The sequence below is a fragment of the Aedes albopictus genome, chromosome 3 (genome assembly GCF_035046485.1).
Source record: "Aedes albopictus strain Foshan chromosome 3, AalbF5, whole genome shotgun sequence".
Taxonomy (NCBI): Eukaryota; Metazoa; Arthropoda; class Insecta; order Diptera; family Culicidae; genus Aedes; species Aedes albopictus.
This window is the reverse complement of record NC_085138.1, coordinates 183,111,792-183,133,870: the sequence shown is the minus strand read 5'-3', so window position 1 is coordinate 183,133,870 and position 22,079 is coordinate 183,111,792. Positions and strand designations below refer to the sequence as shown.

General features: G+C 35.8%; 1 protein-coding gene across 1 annotated transcript in view; it reads right to left on the bottom strand.

The window, feature by feature from the left end:
* Positions 1-22,079, bottom strand: part of LOC109429237 (Kv channel-interacting protein 4) — a 165,227-nt gene that overhangs the window by 108,759 nt on the left and 34,389 nt on the right. The window contains exons 2-3 of the mRNA XM_029862848.2: positions 7,326-7,842; positions 7,185-7,235 (exon numbers count right to left, since the gene is read on the bottom strand). Coding sequence (XP_029718708.2) covers positions 7,185-7,235; positions 7,326-7,686 — 412 coding nt within the window. The 5' untranslated portion in view covers positions 7,687-7,842. The remainder of the gene's footprint in view (positions 1-7,184; positions 7,236-7,325; positions 7,843-22,079) is intronic.

The window sequence follows — 22,079 nt, the reverse complement described above, 5'->3', positions numbered from 1 at the left end:
GGCTGAAAATAAACTTCCAAACAAACAACTGCAGCAAAGCGAGCGACACACGGTCTCGTCAACAGGTGATTTACCTCCGACTTGTGTTTATTTTTAATCATTTTGTCTTTGGAATCTGGACGGCTGCTGTACAGGAAAAGGCCAGACTCTACTAAGGTGCAAAAAAAAACTATCGTTTTAAGCGAGTTCACGGTCAAGGCGAGCATGTGGGTGTTGGGTTTCAGCTACTTATAAATTTCTCAAGTCTCAACATCAAAACAAGATATACGCTGGAATAACTGCACACTAACAATGCTGTTCGATAGACGAAATTAGTTCCACAGGGTAAAATGTACCAACGCTTGTTCCAACGTCTATAATCAGAGTGAATGAGAAAATGACAGCCGTATTGGTTCGTTAACCCATAAAAAATATTTGATTTATCAATTAAATTATTGTCTTTTCATCTCTCTAGCTCGGACGTTGGGTACCCGAGCAGGAGAAAATAGCTGAAGAATACCAAACTCAGGTATGGAATAACGAATACCTACACCCTCAATGAGGTATTAAGAAGCCCTGCATAAGAGGTAAAATACCAAAAATAATAACTGGTGTGTATTCTGTGCATAACACGTGAATAATGACATCAGGTATGGCAATACCTAAATAATAATCTGCGTTTTTTCATACAAAAAGCGATTTTTCCATAATTGAATAATACCTCAAGCAGTCCTCAACACCAAACCAATAACTCGTCGAGGTATTTTATCAATACCTGGAAAACACCAAAATAAGTTATTTTCAATACTTGGGTAACCGACCAATACCTCGTCTTGTTATGATACCTGATTTTGGTATGCTCCAGTTATGTGTCAGTTATTCGTTCCTGCTCGGGTAGGGTTCCCTTATTAAGCATATGGGTTCCATTCTCATTCTACTTGAAACAAAGGAATGAAGCGCTGTTTGTTTCGTTTCTTATTTTTGCATTTTTTTGTTGATAGTGAGCCCGCATGAAACCAAAAAGAACGGAATCAATTGGTGCCTTTATCGCTTGTTTTCGAATAGGATGAAATTGGGAGCATGAGATTATTCATGGCACTCGTACCCTACATATGTGTTTCCTTTGAAATAAAAATTCTCAGAAGGAGACGCATGGTTACTAACTGCTTGATCTCTAAATGTGGATGTGGACGATGTGGACAGAATCTTTGCCGATGTAGTGGATAATGGTGGATGAGGGGAAGGTATAAAAGAAGTTGGTGCTGGGATTAGTAGGATCTGTGTTGCTGTTTCTAGGCTGTACTATCCAACTACCATGTCCTTTTTCCGCTGAGTTAGTTTCCTTATTTTAGAAGTGGCATGCTGTCCTTATTCGCTGTCCAGGTTTTTTTAAACTTCTTCAAATAGTTTTGATTCCTTTAAAAAATTGATCATTGATCTTTTGTGCTCCTCATCATTGGCGAGAGTTTTGCCATGTTGTGGGACACTTATGTGTGCCCGGTTCGAAGACGGGACAGCACTATTTTTTCCTTTCGTGAAACTAGATCCATCCCGGGGCCAGGGCCCCGGGCCCCCACATCTTAGGGGCCCCCACAAAACCCGTTTTTGCTTTCTAAGTATTAACTTAATTTTTCCGTTTTGCTCAAGTACTGTTCAAAAATAAAGAAAAACTTTTTGCTCATCGCATTTGTACCTCCAAGGGTCCTTCACATCAGCTCTGGTCCCGGGCCCTCACAATCCTTAATCCGGGCCTGATTACTAGGCCGTCCCTTATTTTACAAAAGTTGGAAACGTTATAAGTTCGTTGTTTAAAAATGATCATTTTAGCTAAGAAATGATCGTGTCAAAATTTGAAGTCCTTATCTCAAGGCTAAGTAGTCCCTCAAGGGGCCTAAAGTTGTCAAAAATTGTATGGGATAAAAATAAACATAAATTTATTTTCGACAAAATCAATACTCTATTCTACTAAAACCGATGATTATAGGACCATGAAGGGTCAAAAATGTGCTCAGAATTGCGATATCTTCTCTCCTTTTTTAAATTATTGAGCAAAATAGTGTAGGTTTCCTCTGGGATCTAAAAAAATGTCAAAAATGTTGATTTTCGGTTGCTTTTTTTTTCAATAACTTGGAAACGAGTGCTGATATCGCAATTCTAAGTACATTTTTGGCCCTATAGGTTCATAAAATCATCGGTTCTAGTTGAATAGCGTATTTATTTCGTCGAAAAAAAAGTCCATGTTTTTTTGATCCTATACAATTTTTGACAACTTTGGGCCCTTTGACACAAACATTTATTGACTAAAACGATCATTTTCCAACAACGAACTTATAATATTTCCAATATTTGCAAAATAAGTGACGGCCTACTGATTACTTGCATTATATGTATGTATGAATAAAATGGGCAAAATCTGATATTTGTGCACTTCTATTGATTGACCGTTACAAATTCAAACCATATCGTTTTCGTGATGAACCAGCACAATTGTGCTGTTGAACAATAACAGTATAAGTATATCATCTGTTTAATCGTTTTATGTGATTTAATCAATGTGTGCAAAACACTTTTGTTTGCATTGCATGGGAAATTTACCACAATAAGTTAAACTAAAAATGGACGAAAACCGTAAACCATGAAAAAGTTATTTACGATTTATCTGGGAAGTCAAAGCAAGAAATCCAATGATAAAGAGTAGCTCTTCCAAATGAGGAACAACAATTGTTGTTTTGTTGAGAAATCTAAAAGTTCTGAAGAGCCAAACTTCTATGACTACCAAAACGTATTATATATACTGCGGTTGAAAAGTGGCCAATACTGTGTTACGAGTGTAGATGTGGAGACCTTACCCGAGCAAAGTCCAACAACAAAATTTCAGCAAATCGAAAACATGATTTGTATTCTGCAACAAATTGATATCATATTTTGATATCAGTTTATCGTTACTTAATTGGATTTCAAATTTTGTTTTCGGTTTGGTGTCATTTTAAGTCAATGTAAATATTAAGTGTTATAATAGTTTTGAATCTTTTAGTAAATTATGTAAATTAATTCTAGGGATATATCATGATATGTACCCGACGCTTCGTTACAAGTGTAGATATAAAGACCTTGACCAGTGATGGAATTACTCTCATCATGTAGCAATTCGCGAGTGTAAAACGAACAAAAGGCTTACTCACGATTCCGAGAGTAAACAGTGTGTGAGTTTATTCGCACCCACCTGCTTTGTGAGTAAGAAGCAAAACAAAAACAGAAACACTCATGAGTTTTTATTCGTGAAGAACTAGTGGAGATGCGGGAAATGCATTTTATTGTTGTTATAATAAATAGCAAATCCAGTGATTATCCAACATAAACTAATGCTTTATGCTTCATTATTCCTGAAACGCAGCACTGCCAGTCGTTAAAATGCGTTTTCGTCAAAATGCAAAAAAACTCACGAAGCTTCGCGAATCACATGCGTGTTTTTGCCAGCTTCGTTTACTCACGAATAAAGTCTGAACACCAAAACGTTTCATGTTGCCAAGAACATCACAATGTCATGACTACTATCATTTCATATTTCAAAATATATCTTCGAATGTAATGAACAAAGTTCAAATATTCAGTATAATAAGTTCAAAACTTCTGGACGTTTTGGATAGCATGGAGGATTTATGTATGTAAGTTTGCGCAAAATGACCCCTAGATTTTCTGGAAGCTGACAAAAACATCTTTCAAATAAACCTAGGGTGAAATGTATGCTCATATAATAAATCTTGGTTGAATTTATTTTTGTTCTCCCGTACATGGGAGTTTTAATTTCATGCGTGATGGACGTTCTTTAAAGAAATAATTCTCGTCCAATCAGCACAAAATTAAAAAAAGACTATTCAAATATTGAGAAAAAAATTATTTTGTATCAAAATACAGAAGTTGATTTTTCGACTTTTTTTTCGGCCCCTGCATCACTGTGCTTAACTATTAAATAGATGGCGACCGTGGCAGGACAAAATTCCGAGAGAAAACAAATCATAGACCTTTGCAGCCATTCCATAGAAAAACGGGTATGACTCCGATTATCGTGAAAGTTGCGGTGGGTTTGTAGTTGACCAAAATAATTACACCAGTATTTTTTTTATTTCGTTATTATGGTGACCAATTTTCAGATAGAGTCGTCCTAAAAATCAAGGTTTTAAAAAACTAAACATTTTCAAAAATCATATCTTTTGAACCAGTTGACCAACTTCAAACTTGTTTTTTTTTTGTTTGAAAGCTATTGAATTGTAGTTTTAAGGAAAAATATGTCGAGGAGGCCAAATTGTGTTTAAGGACAAGGTATTTGGAGTACATTACTCAAAATTTCTAGAGCACCGTTTTTTAGAACCGTTGAACGGATTTGGATTAAAATGCATCATGCTGTTGACAACCACTGAACAATTAGCGTGATGCATTTTCATCCAAAATCGTTCGACGGTTCTAAAAACCGGTGCTCTAGAAATTTTGAGCTATGCACTCCAAATATCTTGTCCTTAAGTGAAAAAATATTCGTTTATTTCAGTTTTTTTTCACTTTTTCAAGGTCTCGGGACAAAAAGGATACCCTGGATTTATATTTGTATCCGAAAATTCAGGAAAGCTTAACATATCAAAAAATCAGATATGTATGTTTTTTAGTTTTTGAGATTTGATTTTTGGAATATAGAGAGCCATATATTTTAATACTGGTCGCAGTGACTTATATACCCAACAAAGAATAAAAAAATACTAGCTGCTCTAAAATTGCCTGATATTGAAAATCCTCCTAAAACTATACCTTGTATTGCTTTCTTAATGGTGGCTGGTGTTGTTGGTAAATATTTTGTATGGGTAAATTTGGCACACATGAAACATATTTCAAAAACACAAAAACATACATCTGATTTTTTTATATGTTACGCCAAATTTCCTGAATTTTCTGATAAAAATATGTATAAAACCAGGGTATCCCTTTGATCCCGAGACCATGAAAATGTGAAAAAAAAACTGAAATAAACGCATATTTTTTGCATCTAAACACAACATGTATCTAAACAACAACATCTAAACACAACATCCTCAAAACTACAATTCAATAGCTTTCAAACAAAAAAAACGGTTTAAAAGCAGTCAACTGGTTCAAAAGTTATGAGTTTTTGAAAAATTTTAGTTCTTTAAAACCTAGATTTTTAGGACCACCCTCTCTGAAAATTGGTCACCCTAATGATGAAATAAAAAATACGGGTCTAATTTTTTTTGATAAACTATAAACCCACTAAGTTTCACGATAATCGGGGTCGCACTTTATCGTTTTTCTATGAAATATACATTGATATATTGAACCCATACACAGAGGGCGTGCTATATTTTTGCACTACATGGTTACGGATTCATAAAACGCATTTTAACAATAATACGATAATAGTCCTGTAATATTTGTTAAAAAATTTTAGACGAATACATAGGGTATATGGATCATTCCTTGGCCTAATTTGCAAACCGCCTTGACAATTTTGACCATAACTCATGAATTAATAGCACTAGAAATAATATGTTGACCCTATTACGCACTCTAGGCAATGCATGTTTCACCAATTGGAAGTATTGCGGATTTTTAGAAAAATTTCCACTCTGCGGTAGCCGCCGAGTTCTACCGCAGCTGTCAAAGTCCTACCGCAGGCTTGAAAATCATCCTATCATTGAAACTGAAGGCCAAATCAAAGCATGCTTGCAAGGTGAATTGAACTGAAAACCAACAACAAACAATGATCATCGGCGTCGTATCCAAGGCATCGCTAGGGCTCGCTAAGGTAGATCGATGATACCTCAGTGAAAATCAGTAGTCTGACAGCTGCGGTAGCTTTTCGTTCTACCGTAAAACGGAAAGTTTTCTCTAAATTAGCAATAAACTAACGTAAATATTCAAGAATTTACTTAACTAAGTTGAAAAGATTCGATGTGATGGTATGCAACGTTGGTCTATGGTACATAAATTGGCCTGTTAGTGGATACAACGTTGGCCTATTGCTTTCCATGCACTAGAACCACTAATTATCTCATTTTTTCAATATTTCTGCTGAGGTATTATCTCTGTTTGTTCACCAATCATACTTTCAAATTACATTTTCGGAGCCAAATTTTCAAAAAAAAACTATAAATAAATCACTTAAACTAAAGTTCTTTCTTTTTAGTAACGAAAACAATGCAACCCGATTATTGTGTTATATTTTTACAGTCACCGCACACAAAATCTATCTTTCTGTTCGTTCTTTCTGGTTCTTACGCAAGCAATGTTGTTGGCGTCACTTAATCGGTGTTTTTGACGTCACTTTACTGATGGGCCAAGATTTGGGTACATAGTGAAAAAAATGTCCTCAATATTCGGCCCACATGTAATTTGTAAAATAGTTATTATTCGTTAAAATCAAACATACAAATTCAAAATTGCATCTTTGACCGTCGCATCAAATGTTCAGTTATTGAAAAGGCAATTCGAAATATTCCAGAATCATGCCATTTATGATCATGTGTGTAGACTACCCACTAAGTCGAAGAATCATGGCGTCTACAAAAGCTAAACAAAGTGACATTTTCATACAATTTCAATACTCCAAAGTGCTAAAATTGAAACGAAATGTTACAGGTGTTTGGGGCAAAGCTTTTCCGATATCCAGTTCGGCGTGTTTGTTTGAGTTTTTGGTTAACGTTAAGATAGGCCGAACGAGGGGACTATGCCAACGAAGCATCCCGATACCCTATCTCCTAATATCGACCACCTTTTTTGAACAACCCTGAGAACCACTGCAAGTTCATTTTTGTATTACTCTTTATGTTTTGGTCAACATCTGTGATGTTCCTGGTCCAGATAAAACTGTAATAATTTTTGTATGAGTGCTTCAGCTGCCGTTGAAATACACCCAATGCAAACTCAATATAGCCAAAACATTCGATTAAATCTGAAAATGATGTGTTCTTCTGGCGAATCACTTAAAATGTATTAATACTACGTATATACCAATTGTAGATTCACTTCAAGTCTAGCACACTTAGGTCTTCAATGCTTTGTTGTGACCTACCACACGCACACGCACCTACACACGGTCACGCATCATCTGCCTTTCTTCTGTATACACAGATTTTGTTTAATAAATTTCTAAAACATTTTTTCTAGACAAAGAAGAAAACTCGAATGAAAACCATACTCACTCTCGAAACCATTTTCCTCGGTATCAGCCGCGTCGGTGGACTCCTCCATTCCTAGTGCCGCAGAAGACAGACACGCGAATCAAACAGACAAAAATTTTAATTCGAATCGTTTCAATCACTTCACGATTTGCGACTGATCACCTTTGTTACAGCATTTGCACAGCAGGCAATCCCTGAGACAAGAGCTCTTATTCGCATTCTGCTTTTGCGACGGATTCCTCGGCGGATGATGAGAATTCGCCGCGGGTCTCCGTCGCCGGCATCCGTCCTCGTCGCCACCGTCATTGCTTCCGTTGTTGGAATTCAGCACGGCGCACACCAACACAGATTCGGCCCGATGATGTCTCGCCTGTGGCGCAGAGTCATCCGGTTCCACATCAATGGCCGTGAATCCATTAGAACTTCGACGCACTTGCTGTTGACTCGTAACGGCTACCACTTGGATTGGTTCTTGACTACAGCTGGCCAAACTGGACCTGGGCGCACGTGCTGCCAGCTGCATTAGGTCCAGATCAGCACACACTTGCCCACACTCACGCACGTTATGTATATTCACAATAATTTTCTCTCAGACACAAAACGCCCGCTTCCTTCGCGAAGTTTTATCTTTCTGTTTCTGTTCACCGTTTGCCGATTCTATACGATTCTATCTGTAAATCTGTCCGAAAACATAGTCATAAATTTAATTTTATTGTTGGATTAGATCCAAAAATAAAAAAGCGTAATGAATCGAATAAATTAAGGCTGAGCGAACGTCCCTGAAAAAATGCCACTATTATGACCTACGAATTGAGTTTTTATGAATCGAAAACATGCTCTGGCACGTTAAGAGAGACGTCCACTAGGTAAGCTTATTCAAATGGGATTTTTGAGAATTAATCTACGATGCCAAAACATGCTCTTGTTATACTTTGACGAGCATTCATAAATAAACATGAATCTTTTTTGAATGTTCATTCGAAACCTCCAATTTGATAAACTCTAGTCACTTGGAACAAATGGATAACAGCTATTACGTGAAAGAAAACAGACAAGCGAGTTTTCGAGGATCTATTCTCCAGCAACTGTAAAATTTGTGTCTATTGACACATTCCACGCACTTCTACACCGCGGTTTTTGAACTTCATTGAACGATATTTCCGGGCTCTTGCTATCGATTTTGATTCTTTTTGCACCAAAATGAAGATAATTACATATATTCTTCGAATAGTACCAGAAACTTTGAAAACTGCTTCTGGAAAGTAGCAAAATTCTTGTCATTCGGTCAAAATTCGTCATTTTTTGCGATGGTGTCCCGTTACGCTGTATTTCTTGATTTCTTTCGAAGTATAAAGGTCCAATTCCCAATCAGAAAGCATAAAATGAATCTTCTATTCAAATCTGATCGTTTGATATGCCGGTTAGCATGTATTTAACAACATAACAAATTTTGGAAGCAAAAGTTTGATTCTCGCGCAAAACGTAACGCTTGGAATGTGTCATTACATATAGCGATTCGAAGCAATGGAGACGCATGGTCGCTAATGTATTATAACCATATTGATACAAAAGACACTGTTTTCAACCAGAGCACTATGTGCCATGGCAGATCCATACAAACAGGTGGAAAAGAATATTTTAACATCAATTCAGAAATGTTCGCATTTATTTGAAAGAATAATGCCTTGAATAAGTAAATACCGTAATCACCGGGGTATCATTAATCAGCGGGGTATCATTAATCAGCGGGGTAGCATTGATCAGCTTGACCCACCTTATGAAATGTTCAAACAAACACTTTCCACTGCATCAGTTTCTGCTAACGAATAGTTTTCCCTAAGCTGTTATTGTTTACCTACTAAATGATATCCAATTCGTGAAAATTGAGTTTCATAATCATATAAATAATTCGAATTTTCCTTAACCCATATCCGCCCAGCGCACTAAGGGGGTTCAGGTGGCCAAAAATCGAAAATTGACTTAATTCAATTTGAGATTAAGGTTCGGTAGTTGGAAGTAGACCACTTGGACCAGTAAACCCTAAAATATTAGTTTGCTAATCCCTACACTTATCGAGATATTGGCAGCAGAATGAGACCATTGCCAGTTTTTGGTAAAATTAATGAAATGTTCAACTTTGCATATATTCGGCTTAAATGGAAAATGTCAAACTTTTAAAGTGGTTTCTAAAAGCTTGCTTATAAACCTTTCGAAAGACGTATCAGACGTAGAAATGTTGATTGTAAAACTATTAAATGATGCCAGATCAAAAAATTAAAAAAAAATCCCATACAAACCGTTCCATACAAAAAAAAAGTTTCGCTGAATTTCGCTTCGGGACTATTTCTATGTCTTAGTTTAGAATCCTGGGAGGCATTGAAATCAAATGTGGCTGCTACTAGCTGCTATTCTGCAATTCCAATCATGTTGTCGGCGATGATTGAGATATTGCTATATGAAATCACCCTTTTGGCCATTAAATACTTCTGAGGAAATATTTGGTTGTCTTGGCCACTTTTATCGGTAGATCAATCATAGTGCAGTCTAAATCTGGTCTTGGATCTCTTAGCGAAGCGTGTTTTTATGAATTGGAATCCATTTTGTAAATAGGAACAGAAATCCTTAAACGCCTAAAGGTATGCAATGCCCTTGTAATTTCATGCTGTTTGAAACTGTCGTGTTGAAACAACCTGTTCAACATGTTTTTCATATTTTCAGGCATAAACCCTACGAATAGGAGCAAGACATTATAAAAATGACGTGAAAATATTTTTGGTCATCTGTTTGTATGGAGCCGCCCCATAGTGCAGCGTCCTATTTATAGGACAGATGCCTCGAACAGTCCTTTTGATATGAATATCTCCAGAATTATGCAAAATTTTTGAATACTTTCTTCAGAGAAGATGTTCTCCACATCTATATCTTGATCATAATTTATTTATTTATTTCGTCAATCAGAGTAGACTACAAGTTTAATGAATAAATTTACAGATATTGACTCATATAACATTTTATGTGTCGTTAGATCTACCATTTAGGACTTTCCTTAGTAGTGGTCTTGACATAGTTAAATCGATTATTTCGCAGTATTTATCATAGATATTCATTAATGAGCTCATTGGTTCGTTTATAGCATATGAATTTCATAGCGATTTGAGCTGAAATATATTACGTGATCTTAAAGAGCGAAATAGAGCACAAAAATTTAAGCTCGCTAATTAATTTTCCGATAGAGTGCGTTGTGAGATGAGATTGGTTATAAAAGCTATACATGCAATTTCCCTTCTTTTCTTAAGAGTTTCTAAATTGATAAGCAAGCACCGGGACTCATACGACGGAAGAGGATAGGATTGTTTTTATACAGATTCAATACGATTTGAATAAACATTAGGCCGTCCCTTATTTGTTAAATGTTATAAGTTCGTTATTGAAAATGATCGTTTTAGCTAAGAAATGATCGTGTCAAAATTTGAAGTCCGTATCTCAAGGCTAAGTGGTCCCTCGATGGGTCTAAAGTTGTCAAAAATTGTATGAGACTAAAAAACATGAGTTTTTTTTCGACAAAAAAATCGCTATTTTACTTAATCCGATGATTTTAGGATCTTAAGGGCCAACAATGTGCTTAGATTTGCGATATCTCCACTCGTTTTGAAGTTATTAAGCGAAATAGGGTAAGTTTCCTTCGGGATATAAAATAATGGGCAAAAAAGCTGATTTTTGGGTTGTTTTTTTGCCAATAACTCAGAAACGAGTAGAGATATCACAATTCTAAGCACATTTTAGTAGAATAGTGTATTTTTTCGTCGAAAAAAAAATTCTAAAATAACATACAATTTTTGACAACTTTAGACCCATTGAGGGACCACTTAGCCTTGACATACGGACTTCAAATTTTGACACGATCATTTCTTGGCTAAAGCGGTCATTTTCCAACAACGAACTTATAACACATCCATTGTTTGCAAAATAAGGGACGACCTAATGAACATTTTGATATGGAGACCAAACAACGCTACAATATTCTAGTATTGATCTCACATATGACATATTTATATAGAGTCTTTATTGTGTAAAGATCTTTGAAATGATAGCTGAATCTTTTAATAAAGCCAAGCATACTTTGAGATTTATGAATAACTGATCAACAAAAGAAAGCTTAGAGTCAAGTAATACTCCTAAATCTCTTACTTTGGTTTGTCTTACCACTTGTTCATTGCCCAACAAGCAGTTGAAATTAAATGGTTCGCGCTTCCTTGTAAAGGATATTATGTAACACTTTTTAACATTTATATCAAGCAGACTTTTTAGACACCAATTATGAAAAACATCAACCTCGCGTTGAAATTCTATTAAATCTGCCTTGTTCAATATTTCCATATATAATTTCTTATCGTCAGCATAAATCAGAACTCTAAGTTGTTTTAATATGAGAGTTACATCATTAACAAATAAAATGAAAAGTAAAGGCCCTAAATGTGAGTCTTGTAGAACACCAGATGTAGCATTGACGTGGTTAGATATCTTGCCTTTAAACTGAACTGACTGTATCCTGTTTCACATATATGATTCAATCCATGTCAGAAGCTCACTTGAAAATCCCACGCGCTGTATTTTGAAAACCAATAGTTTGATGTCAACCCTTTGGTAAAATCAGTGTATAACGCCTCGACATAGTTTCCACGGTCCATAGCAGCAAAAGTAAAATTCACAAACTCAAGCAAATTAGTAGTTGTAGATCTAGATTTAAAGAAGCCATGCTGACTATTTGTAAAACCATTTTTTACCTGATTAAATATTTTTTATTTACACTGAAACCTCCATTTAAGTCGATGCATGGCTGATCGAAAATATTTTTTTCCCGTGCAGGCAATGACTAAACTATACAGTTTTATATTTTTTGACAAATCTCCTTTGTCATGCGAAGTGTTAAAAAATATAAAAGTCTATAGTTTTGTCATTGCCTGCACGGTAAAAAATATTTTCGATCTGCCATGCATCGACTTAAATGGAGGTTTCAGTGTACAATGGCTTCGAATAACTTTGGAACGCATGAGATAATTGCAATTCCACGATAATTTTTGATCTCGGAACGCTTACCGGATTTGAAGATTGGTATTAAAAACGATTGCTTTCATTGCGATGGAAATACTATGGAGAGTTATTGAAAAGCCAAAACAAAAGCTTAATGGAAGAGGTAGCGAGTTTCTTCAAAAGAAAAAGAGGAATTCCATCGGGCCCTGGTCCTTTTGAAGAATCCAACCCTTCTAGTGCAGTTAAGATATGCACTGTGATAAAGCTGACTGAGATATTACTTGTACATTCTGGCAAAAAGTCAAAGTATTAGCGATCGAAAGAATCAATAAATGCGCTATACCCAAGTAACAAAATTAATTTTATAATGCTTTTGAAGTATTCTTCAACACCTGTTCTTTAAAACCATGCATAAACTAAATTGCTCTGCAACACGACATCAACTCAACCATAAACCCGCCATAAGACCAAAGAGGCCCATCCTAAGATGCTCTTGGAGAGTTGTTTTTAAATTTCTCTTAAAACTTGTTGTACTTCCCAAGTTGTCCTCAAGGCGAATTGCTCTCTCCTTGTAGAATTCTTCAAGTGCACGATAAAACGATAATAAATTTGTCAGTGTTGTTGCTGATACAGCTTTTATGTCGACAGAAAAGTTTGGTGAATTAAATTGAAATTAAAAACACAATGAAAATGATACATTATTGTAATCGGGATTAATTTATTACACAAATTGGAAATATTTCCGTGGTGTAACAAGGATGCCAAATGCCAAGCGAAATTCATCGTATAAATGTTGCAAGATACTTCCAAAAATTGCAACGCGCTTTCATTATAACGCATTAATAAAATATTTAAAAATATTATTCCTGGTCATGCGAACATTGCTCATGAGTTTTCTCAACATGGCTTCCATTGAAATCTGGGCCGGTGGTCGGTCCATCATCGATGGTTTTAATCAACATCACCATAAGATCGTCTTAAATTTCTTTCAACTCATGCCAGAGCTAAAAGCATAACTCAAGAATACTAGGATTTATAACGTTCTCAATGCAGCCTGGTTGGCCTCCATCCAGAACGCCTTAAATTTATTTCATCTTAGAGTACTCAGGTTTATAACGTTCTTGATATAGGTTTATGCAAACTCCGCCAAGAACGTCATAAAACATGTACGCCAAATTGTAAACAAACAATAAATTATCGCACCGCGGTGGATTTTGTGAATCTCGTCCGATGAATTTATTTATCAGCCCGGTACCGTTGTCAACCAGGCAGACCTTTTTCGATAACCGGCCTTGATGCGGTGCAGTGCCTCATTCCTCCGGTCAGCACTTCCAACAGGTACGTAGTTGTTGATTTTGAAGATCGATGATTGGAACCCCGATTGCACGCGAAACGACGTCCTAGATGACCATACCCACCTCATTTCGAATGCTGCAACCGGAGGAACTTGGCACTGCACCGCGTTGCGGTTGGGTTTCCGGATAGGTGTTCTTGATTGGCAGCAAAAATGGAACGATGAGAATCAAAATCTGATGCTTGAGTTTTTTCTTGTATTTTTCATGTACCAAACTGTTCTTATGCGAGAACAGTTACTCTTGATCAAGAACGGATGATTGAAGATAACTACAAGAACCTTATAAAACTGAAAATAAGTTCAACAGTTGTTGTTGTGTTTATGGTTTTATGAACTGAACCTCAAGTATTCTTGGAGGTGTTTTAAAAACCACATATTGACGAAGAATAGTTGTGCTCAGCTGAGACTCCGATAAGATCAACTAGAATATGCAATGTTCCGATAAAACTATCATAAAAACAAATAAAACCAAATAGAATTATGATTGTTACTTGGGATAGTTACCTTGAAAAAAAAAACTTGGCAAAATTATTGCAGATTTCTTGACTATCAGTACTAACAACCTCTTCAAACACCATGCTCGACGGAAAGTTATTAGTTTTCATTTTGCAATTGGCAAAACTAAAGAAAGCTTTTGGGTCATTCTTCACGTCATTTTCGATTTTCGTATTGTAACTCTCGTATGCGTTTTTAATTTCAGTATCAAGCAACTCACAAATGTTAATATATTGTTTTAGATTCTCCGCGGATCGGTTTCTTTTATAAGCTTTGTTCGTTTTAGTGGACAATATAGTTTGTGGCTGGTTCACTAGGTGGCGTAAACGATGCTGCAAAGATTACATGTTGCCGCGATCTATGAGCTTCATTTCCAATGCGAGAAAAAAATATATTTCCCTGGAATCTTGACAACGGTTAATGATTCATTTCTTCGGCAGAGTTCTTTATCAATATTGTATGTATCTAAGTCGATGTATATGATTCAATGTTTATATGCTTGTATTTTTATATGTTTGTCTATTTGTATGTTTATATGTATGTACGTATGTATATTAGGGCAGTTCAGACTTCAAATATGTTAAAAATTCAAAGCTCCCATATGTTCAGTGCAATCCTTGGTGCAAAATCCTGTCAAATTTTCAGCCATTTCGGTGGTGATTTAATGATGACCCAAGAGCAAAATAGGTTTATATGGGAATTACTATGGAGAATGCTCGAAAAAGGTTCTCCATGCTGTAGAGCATTAACACATGGATAAAGTCATAGAGTCAAAGTCAAATTGAATTCTTCAGATCTCAATGATGAATGTTGCCGAAGACCGCAACTCATTTCGACTCCCGAAAAAGAAGTTATTAATCAATATTTATCCATGCATGCTTGAACAGAAGACCACATCTCAACCGACACGCAATCATAGTATGCGTGTTAGCTTCTTGCACACCTCGCAGGACATCGTATATGAAGATGCGCATTCGAGTGAGAATTTGTTAAATATCTTATCTGTCAATTGTCCAAACCAAATAAGTTCCGGTCTTCGGCAACATTCATCATTGAGATCTGAAGAATTCAATTTGACTTTGACCCTATGACTTTATCCATTTGTGAATGCTCTACAACGCGGAGATTTTTCTTGAAAACTCTTCATAGTAATTCCCATACAAACCTATTTTGTTCTTGGGCCACCATTAAATCACCACCGAAATGGCTGAAAACTTATCAGGACTCTAGTTTTGCACTAAGGATTGTAATGAACATTTGGGAGCTTTGAATTTTCAACATTTTTGAAAACTGAACTGCCCTAATGTATATACAGGGTGTTAGGTTCCCGAGTGCAAACTTTTTAAAGGGTGATAGAGGACCATAAATGGAGGAAAAAATTGTTCTACGCATATGGTCAAATCTCAACCGTTACGTAGTTATTGAACTTCCCATGTTTATAACTCTTATTGCCTTAACTGGCAATAACTTGAAAATGGTCAAACTTATCGAAGTTTTTTTACCCTTATTCGAAAGATTATTGAATTTTCTAACAAATGGCATGTTTGAATCGATTGGTTTAGTTAAATAACTAAGTTTTCTAGAGCAAAATGACTAAAAATACTGTATTTTTATTGGTTGTTGTCAATTATCTTTGAAACATGCATGATAAATAAAAATTCTTTCTTAGGCAAAGTTGTGACCCCTGTTACACTCTACAATTCGTTCTTTGACACCAAACTTCTAGCTCTTATCGTTTTCTTGCAATTTTGATTTAAATGTGCGGCACAATGCGCAAAAAAGTGCTTTCCATGACAGTTGCAAATTTATGATCTGAAATGCGATGTTAAAATCGAAATTGCAACAAAACGATAAGAGATAGAAGTTTGGTGTCAAAGAACGAATTGTAGAGTGTAACAGGAGCCACAATTTTGCCGAAGGAAGAATTTTAATTTATTACGCATGTTTCAAAGATAATTGACAAAAACCAATAAAAATACACTATTTTTAGCTATTTTGCTCTAGAAAACTTAGTTATTCAACCAAACCAATCGATTCAAAGATGCCATTTGTTAGAAAATTCAATAATCTTCCGAATAAGGGTAAAAAAAAACTTCGATAAGTTCGACCATTTTCAAGTTATTGCCAGTTAAGGCAATAAGAGTCATAAACATGGGAAGTTCAATAACTACGTAACGATTGAGATTTGACCATATGCGTAGAACAATTTTTTTCTCCATTTATGGTCCTCTATCACCCTTTAAAAAGTTTGCACTCGGGAACCTAACACCCTGTATGTATGTATGTTCCGGCATAACTCTGGAATGCGTCAAGAAATTTCAATCAAATTTGGCATACACATTCCTAAGGATGTGGAGGTGGTAGTAGGGGTATTGGAATTCAAGATGGCGGTTTAGGTTCCAAGATAGTGGCTAAATCTCCACAATGTATGCTATTTAACGGCAATGCTGCTTCGGATACTATGCAATATGGGTAGGGTGGGGCGGGGCAAGATAGGTCAGTGCCATTTTCGAGCACATTACTCATGTTTTGATTATGTTAATAATTTTGTTAGGTGACCAGCATGAATATACAAAAGTTTAGGGTATTGATTGAAAAATAATTCACTCTCATTGGAAATAATAAATAAAATGGTTTTTATCCATTTTTCTTATGCGATACTTTCCATACAATCTCCATATAAACTACCGCGGGGAAAGATGGGTCACCTTCAATTTTGAGCATATTCTTGAAACATTTAAAAGCTATTTATTTTTTATTACACGCCTATCTCATAACTCACTTTAATCAAGCGGAATTAACGCTTAAAATTATATCATAATATTATGATAATGTTTAAGTGAAAACATCGATTTTCAAGACAAGTTAAAACCACTAAAATTGTAAAGTTTTTTTTATTTTCTAAATAAATTAATAAAATGTTTACTAGTAGCTCTTGTTTACTCATTATGGATATGGAGCAATTATGAATATGGAAAAAATCTTATATATTGCCGTTTATCGTTGAGAAAATGTGAATTACTTAAAAAGTGACCCATCTTGCCCCGCACTTTTTTCACGGAGCAAAATCGGTCACTTTTTAAAAATGCTTGTTTAAAACCATATTTTGTAATTTATAAACATTTTATCGACTTTTAACATAGCTAATTAATGTATTGAAGAGTAGAGGACGAATACAAACCAATACAATTTGTAGCTATAGAGTTATGATGATCCATCCTTAGGTGACCCATCTTGCCCCGCCCCACCCTATCTATCGATCGGGCTTCATGGGTTGAACTCAAAAACGAATATCCGACGCCTTTTTGAAATCCAAGATGGCGGACCATAACCAAGATGGAAGGATAGTTTGTGCTATAATACTATGCAATATGGATATCTATCGATCGGGCTTGATGAGTAGAAGTCAAAAATCGATATTCGACGCCATTTTGAAATACAAGATGGCGAACCATATCCAAGATGGTGGTCATATGCAAGATGGTCGGGTAGAGGGTTTGGGTGAAGGATAGAGTAGAGGGGGTGGGAGTAGAAGGTTAGGGTAGGGCGTAGGAGACTATATGAATGGCAAGTAGGGTTGTGGGCAGGAACTCTTTCCGGAATTTCTTCAGGCATTCCTCTCGTTAATCTTCCCAGGTTTCCTCCCGGGATTCCTTCAGATATTGCTTCCAGAATTGCTGTATGGAATGCTCCGTGATTCTCTTCAGGGATTTTTGTAGGGGTTGCTTTTGAAAATCCTGAAAGGATTCTTTTAGTTATTCTTTTCTGCACTCCTTAAGGGATTTGTGATGGAATTCCTTCAAAGATTCTTTAAGGGATTCCTCCCGAAAAAAAAACTATGAAAAATATAAATTTCTGCCGAATTTTTTTTTTTCAGGCAATCCTTAATCATAGAGACATCTTCTTTGGTTCATGCATGGCTCAGCTTGCAGCCGGCTTTCCTGTCATGATCCCTCTAAGGATTCCATCAGATATTTTTACGGGATCTCTTTAGGTATAACTTCAGGGATTTCTACCAGAATTGCTTCAGAAAATCTTGAAAGAATTCTTTCATAAATTTTAGCCAGCATTTTTTTCGTGGATTTCTGCTGAAATTATTTCACAAAAAATCCTAGTATACTTTCAAAGTGTTCTGTCGAAATACATCCAGAGAATCCTAGTGGAACTCTTTCAGGCATACATGCCGGGATCCTTGCTGGCTTCTCGGGAGTGTTTCATGCATTCCTCTCGGGATTTATGCAGCAATTCTTCCCGGAATTTCTTTTCTGATTTTTCAGGGATTCATACCAAGCTTTCAGCTGAGATTCCTCTCAGGATTCTACCAGATATGCCTCCCGGAATTCCTTAAGTAAATCCTTAAGTAAATAGGAATTTCTACCGGGATTGTTTTGGAAAATCTTTAAGGGTTTCTTTCATGTGTTCTAGTCAGCATTCCTTTAGGGACTACTGCTGAAGTTCCTTCGAACATCCTTCCTGGGATTTCGTAAATGGTTCCTTTAGAGGTTTTTTTTTATTCCTGTTCGGGTATGTCACTGCAACCAGTTTCTAGATCTATTGTGACTTTAGAGGTTCCTTCTAGGATTGCTCCAGGGGTTCCAACTTGAATTCTTACAAAGATTTCAGTGAATCTTGAGAATCTTGCGGATTTTTTTTAGGTATTCGTGCCAGAATTCCTGCCCGGGTTCCTCCAAAGATTCTTTCCATTTTTTATATTCCTCCCGGGATTTCTTCAATTATTCTTTCAGGGAGTCCTGCCGAGCTTCCAGCCAGGATACGGAAAGACTTTTTATTAATCCTATCAGGAATTCTGTATGAAATTTCTTTTGTGATTTTCAAGGATTCCTTCCGAGCATGAATTACAGCTTGCGAGTAAGAGAGTAAGAGAAAAAAAGAAAAGAGAAACATTGAGAAATAGGCTTTTTGAGGCTCTTAGATATCCTTAGTAAACCATGATGTCATCTGACAGTCATTTTTTTTATTTTTCTTCAGTAGTTGTCCTCTTTTTCACTAATTATAGATGCATTGTATCTATACGGATCAGATTACAAGGATAGTATACAATTTGTGCTTAAATAGAGCTCGAAAAAATGATTAGATGTCGAGGATCTACATTGATGGTATTTTTTGGAACAACACCTTAGACTTCTATGTTTTTCTTTGGAAAATCATGTTTATTTTAATGGAACTTGACTGTTGATAATATTTTTTATTGAAAATTTCAATTATAACACACTTTAGGCGTTAGTGGGTTAAAGATAGTTTTCTGTTTTGAATTGATGACGTTTGGAAAATAGTCCAATTTTTATTTCATCCTTTTGTAATTTCAGCTTTATGTTTTTTTCTTTTTTTTGTATGCAATTCTCAATTGCTATTGATAGATCAAATAAAATTGAATTTTTGGGTGGTTTATCATTTTTCATCATTATCTTTTTTTATGTAACTTTGATAGTGCCCAGAATAATACCATGCGTTCAAAATCACTGTATAAGCTTAATTTAATATCCCAGAGTCGGATTTCATAAACAAAACTTTTATAAAAGTGCTACCTTTAGGCGTTATAAGCGGTTTATAGAACTTTAATCCTAAAATAGTTCAAAAAGTACTCTCTCTCTCTCTTCTTGGCGTAACGTCCTCACTGGGACAAAGCCTGCTTCTCAGCTTAGTGTTCTATGAGCACTTCCACAGTTATTAACTCAGAGCTTTCTCTGCCAATGACCATTTTTCATGTGTATATCGTGTAGAAGGCACGAAGATACTCTATGCCCAAGGAAGTCAAGGAAATTTCCTTTACGAAAAGATCCTGGACCGACCGGGAATCGAACCCGTCACCCTCAGCATGGTCATGCTGAATACCCGTGCGTTTACCGCCTCGGCTATATGGGCCCTAGTTCAAAAAGTACATAACTAGTAAAAATTTTGACAACATATTCGAAATCAGGGTCCCCAAATTTAGTAAGTAAGGGTATTTTCAACACAAACGAACATTAATAACTAAGGTGATCAATGTTACCCCAAATCAGCAATATCAAAAATTAGGATAAAAATTCTATTTCTACATGTATTCAAGTTTCACAATACTTTTTGAGGTAGCTTAACACATACTCAGATGGTCAGTACTTATTTTAAAAATATAAAATACACTCCCGATCAAAAGTTTGGGGTCAGCCCCTCAAAAACATGTCATATTTTTAGGCCCATATCTCCGCAAATTTGCGTCCGATTTCAAAACCCTAGGTTTCATTCAAAAGGTAATAAGTCAAAGAACCTTTGAACATGATTTAAAAGAAACTTTTTCAAAAAAATTTGTATGTAAACTTAACTCAAAGTTGACATTTTTTTTTAAAAATTAATATAAACTTACGGCAGCGTCGCTGGAAATTGGGTCGACCAAATTTTAAGATGAGAGCGATAATATGATCCATTTTCTATTAGCTTTCAACTGCTTTTTACAGAACTTAGCTAAAAAATCTAGAAAAAAAAGTTATTAAGTAAATTGATCCTTGATGTCGTCGATCAAAAGTTTGGGGTCACCCCTCAATATGATGTATCAGCCAAAAGTTTGGGGTCACTTTCTTAAAACATGGAACAGTTATTTGGTGATACCTTCGTCATCTATAGTTCAATTTTAATTATTTTTGGCTCGTTTAAAAGATAATTAACTAAATTTATGTTTGATGTCTTTAACTTAACGTATTTAACGATTTTTGTATATAAAAATGTTATGTAAAGTTAACTCATTTCACCACACTTCAAAAAATGAGGCAACTTTACGTTAAGTTTTAGTATGTAAATTTCAACAAATATATGTGGTTCAATGTCTATGCAGTAAGTATCATTCATTTTGTTTTAAATAAGCCAAGAAGAATTAAAATGGAATGAAACATGACAAAGATATCAACAAATCACTTTTCCATGTTTTATGATAGTGACCCCAAACTTTTGGCCGATACATCATTTTGAGGGGTGACCCCAAACTTTTGATCGATGACATCAAGGATTAATTTACTTAATAACTTTTTTTCTAGATTTTTTAGCTAAGTTCTGTAAAAAGCAGTTGAAAGCTAATAGAAAATGGGTTATATTACCGCTCTCATCTTAAAATTTGGTCGACCCAATTTCCAGCGACACTGGGCCTAAAAAAATGACATATTTTTGAGGGGGTGACCCCAAATTTTTGATCGGGAGTGTATGTCCCATTTGCCTTGACAAGGGAATTAATCAAGAAAAATCGAAAATTTCGATTAATGTTACCCTGAATTACGGTACTTATTTTGCAGGCTATGAATACTTTGATGTTGATGGCACAAATGTCCCAAATGGAGGATAACGTGCCTCTGGAGCCGGCCTTCTGATAGTTCTTCATGTGTGTTTAGCGATTTTTAATGTTAATTTTTCTTATGGTCGAGACTATGAAAATTCATTGAAAATAAAACGGTATACCATTTAAGTTGCATGAATAATCTTGGTCCTCCAATACTCCATTGACACTGTATCAACTGTATGGATTTTTCAGGTCTTCCAAGGGCTTCATAGAATGGAAGTCAATAGTGCTACAATCGTGAGCAGTGCTCGTGGAGTTCCGTGAAGCTATGTATAGCTGTGCATTAGGGTGGCCCACACTTATATGAAAAACAAAAATTTCGAGAAATGCCAAGTCTTACCTCCTCAATCAGTTGTTTTGGACTCCCAGAAGCTATGTTCAAAATTTGAGCAAAATCGGTTGAGCCTAAGGGGGCGCTCAAAACGCTTGAAGTTTGTATGGGAAAACTTGGCCAAATGTATGCAGAAATTTAAAGTTTTCGAATTTTGCCGCTAGGTGGCGCTGTAAGCGTGCAATAATCAAACCCTTTGGTATTATTGTATGTATAGATATCCATATTGCATCGATTCCCGGTCGGTCCAGGATCTTTTCGTAAAGGAAATTTCCTTGACTTCCTTGGGCATAGAGTATCTTCGTGCCTGCCACACGATATACACATGCAAAATGGTCATAGGCAGAGGAAGCTCTCAGTTAATAACTGTGGAAGTGCTCATAG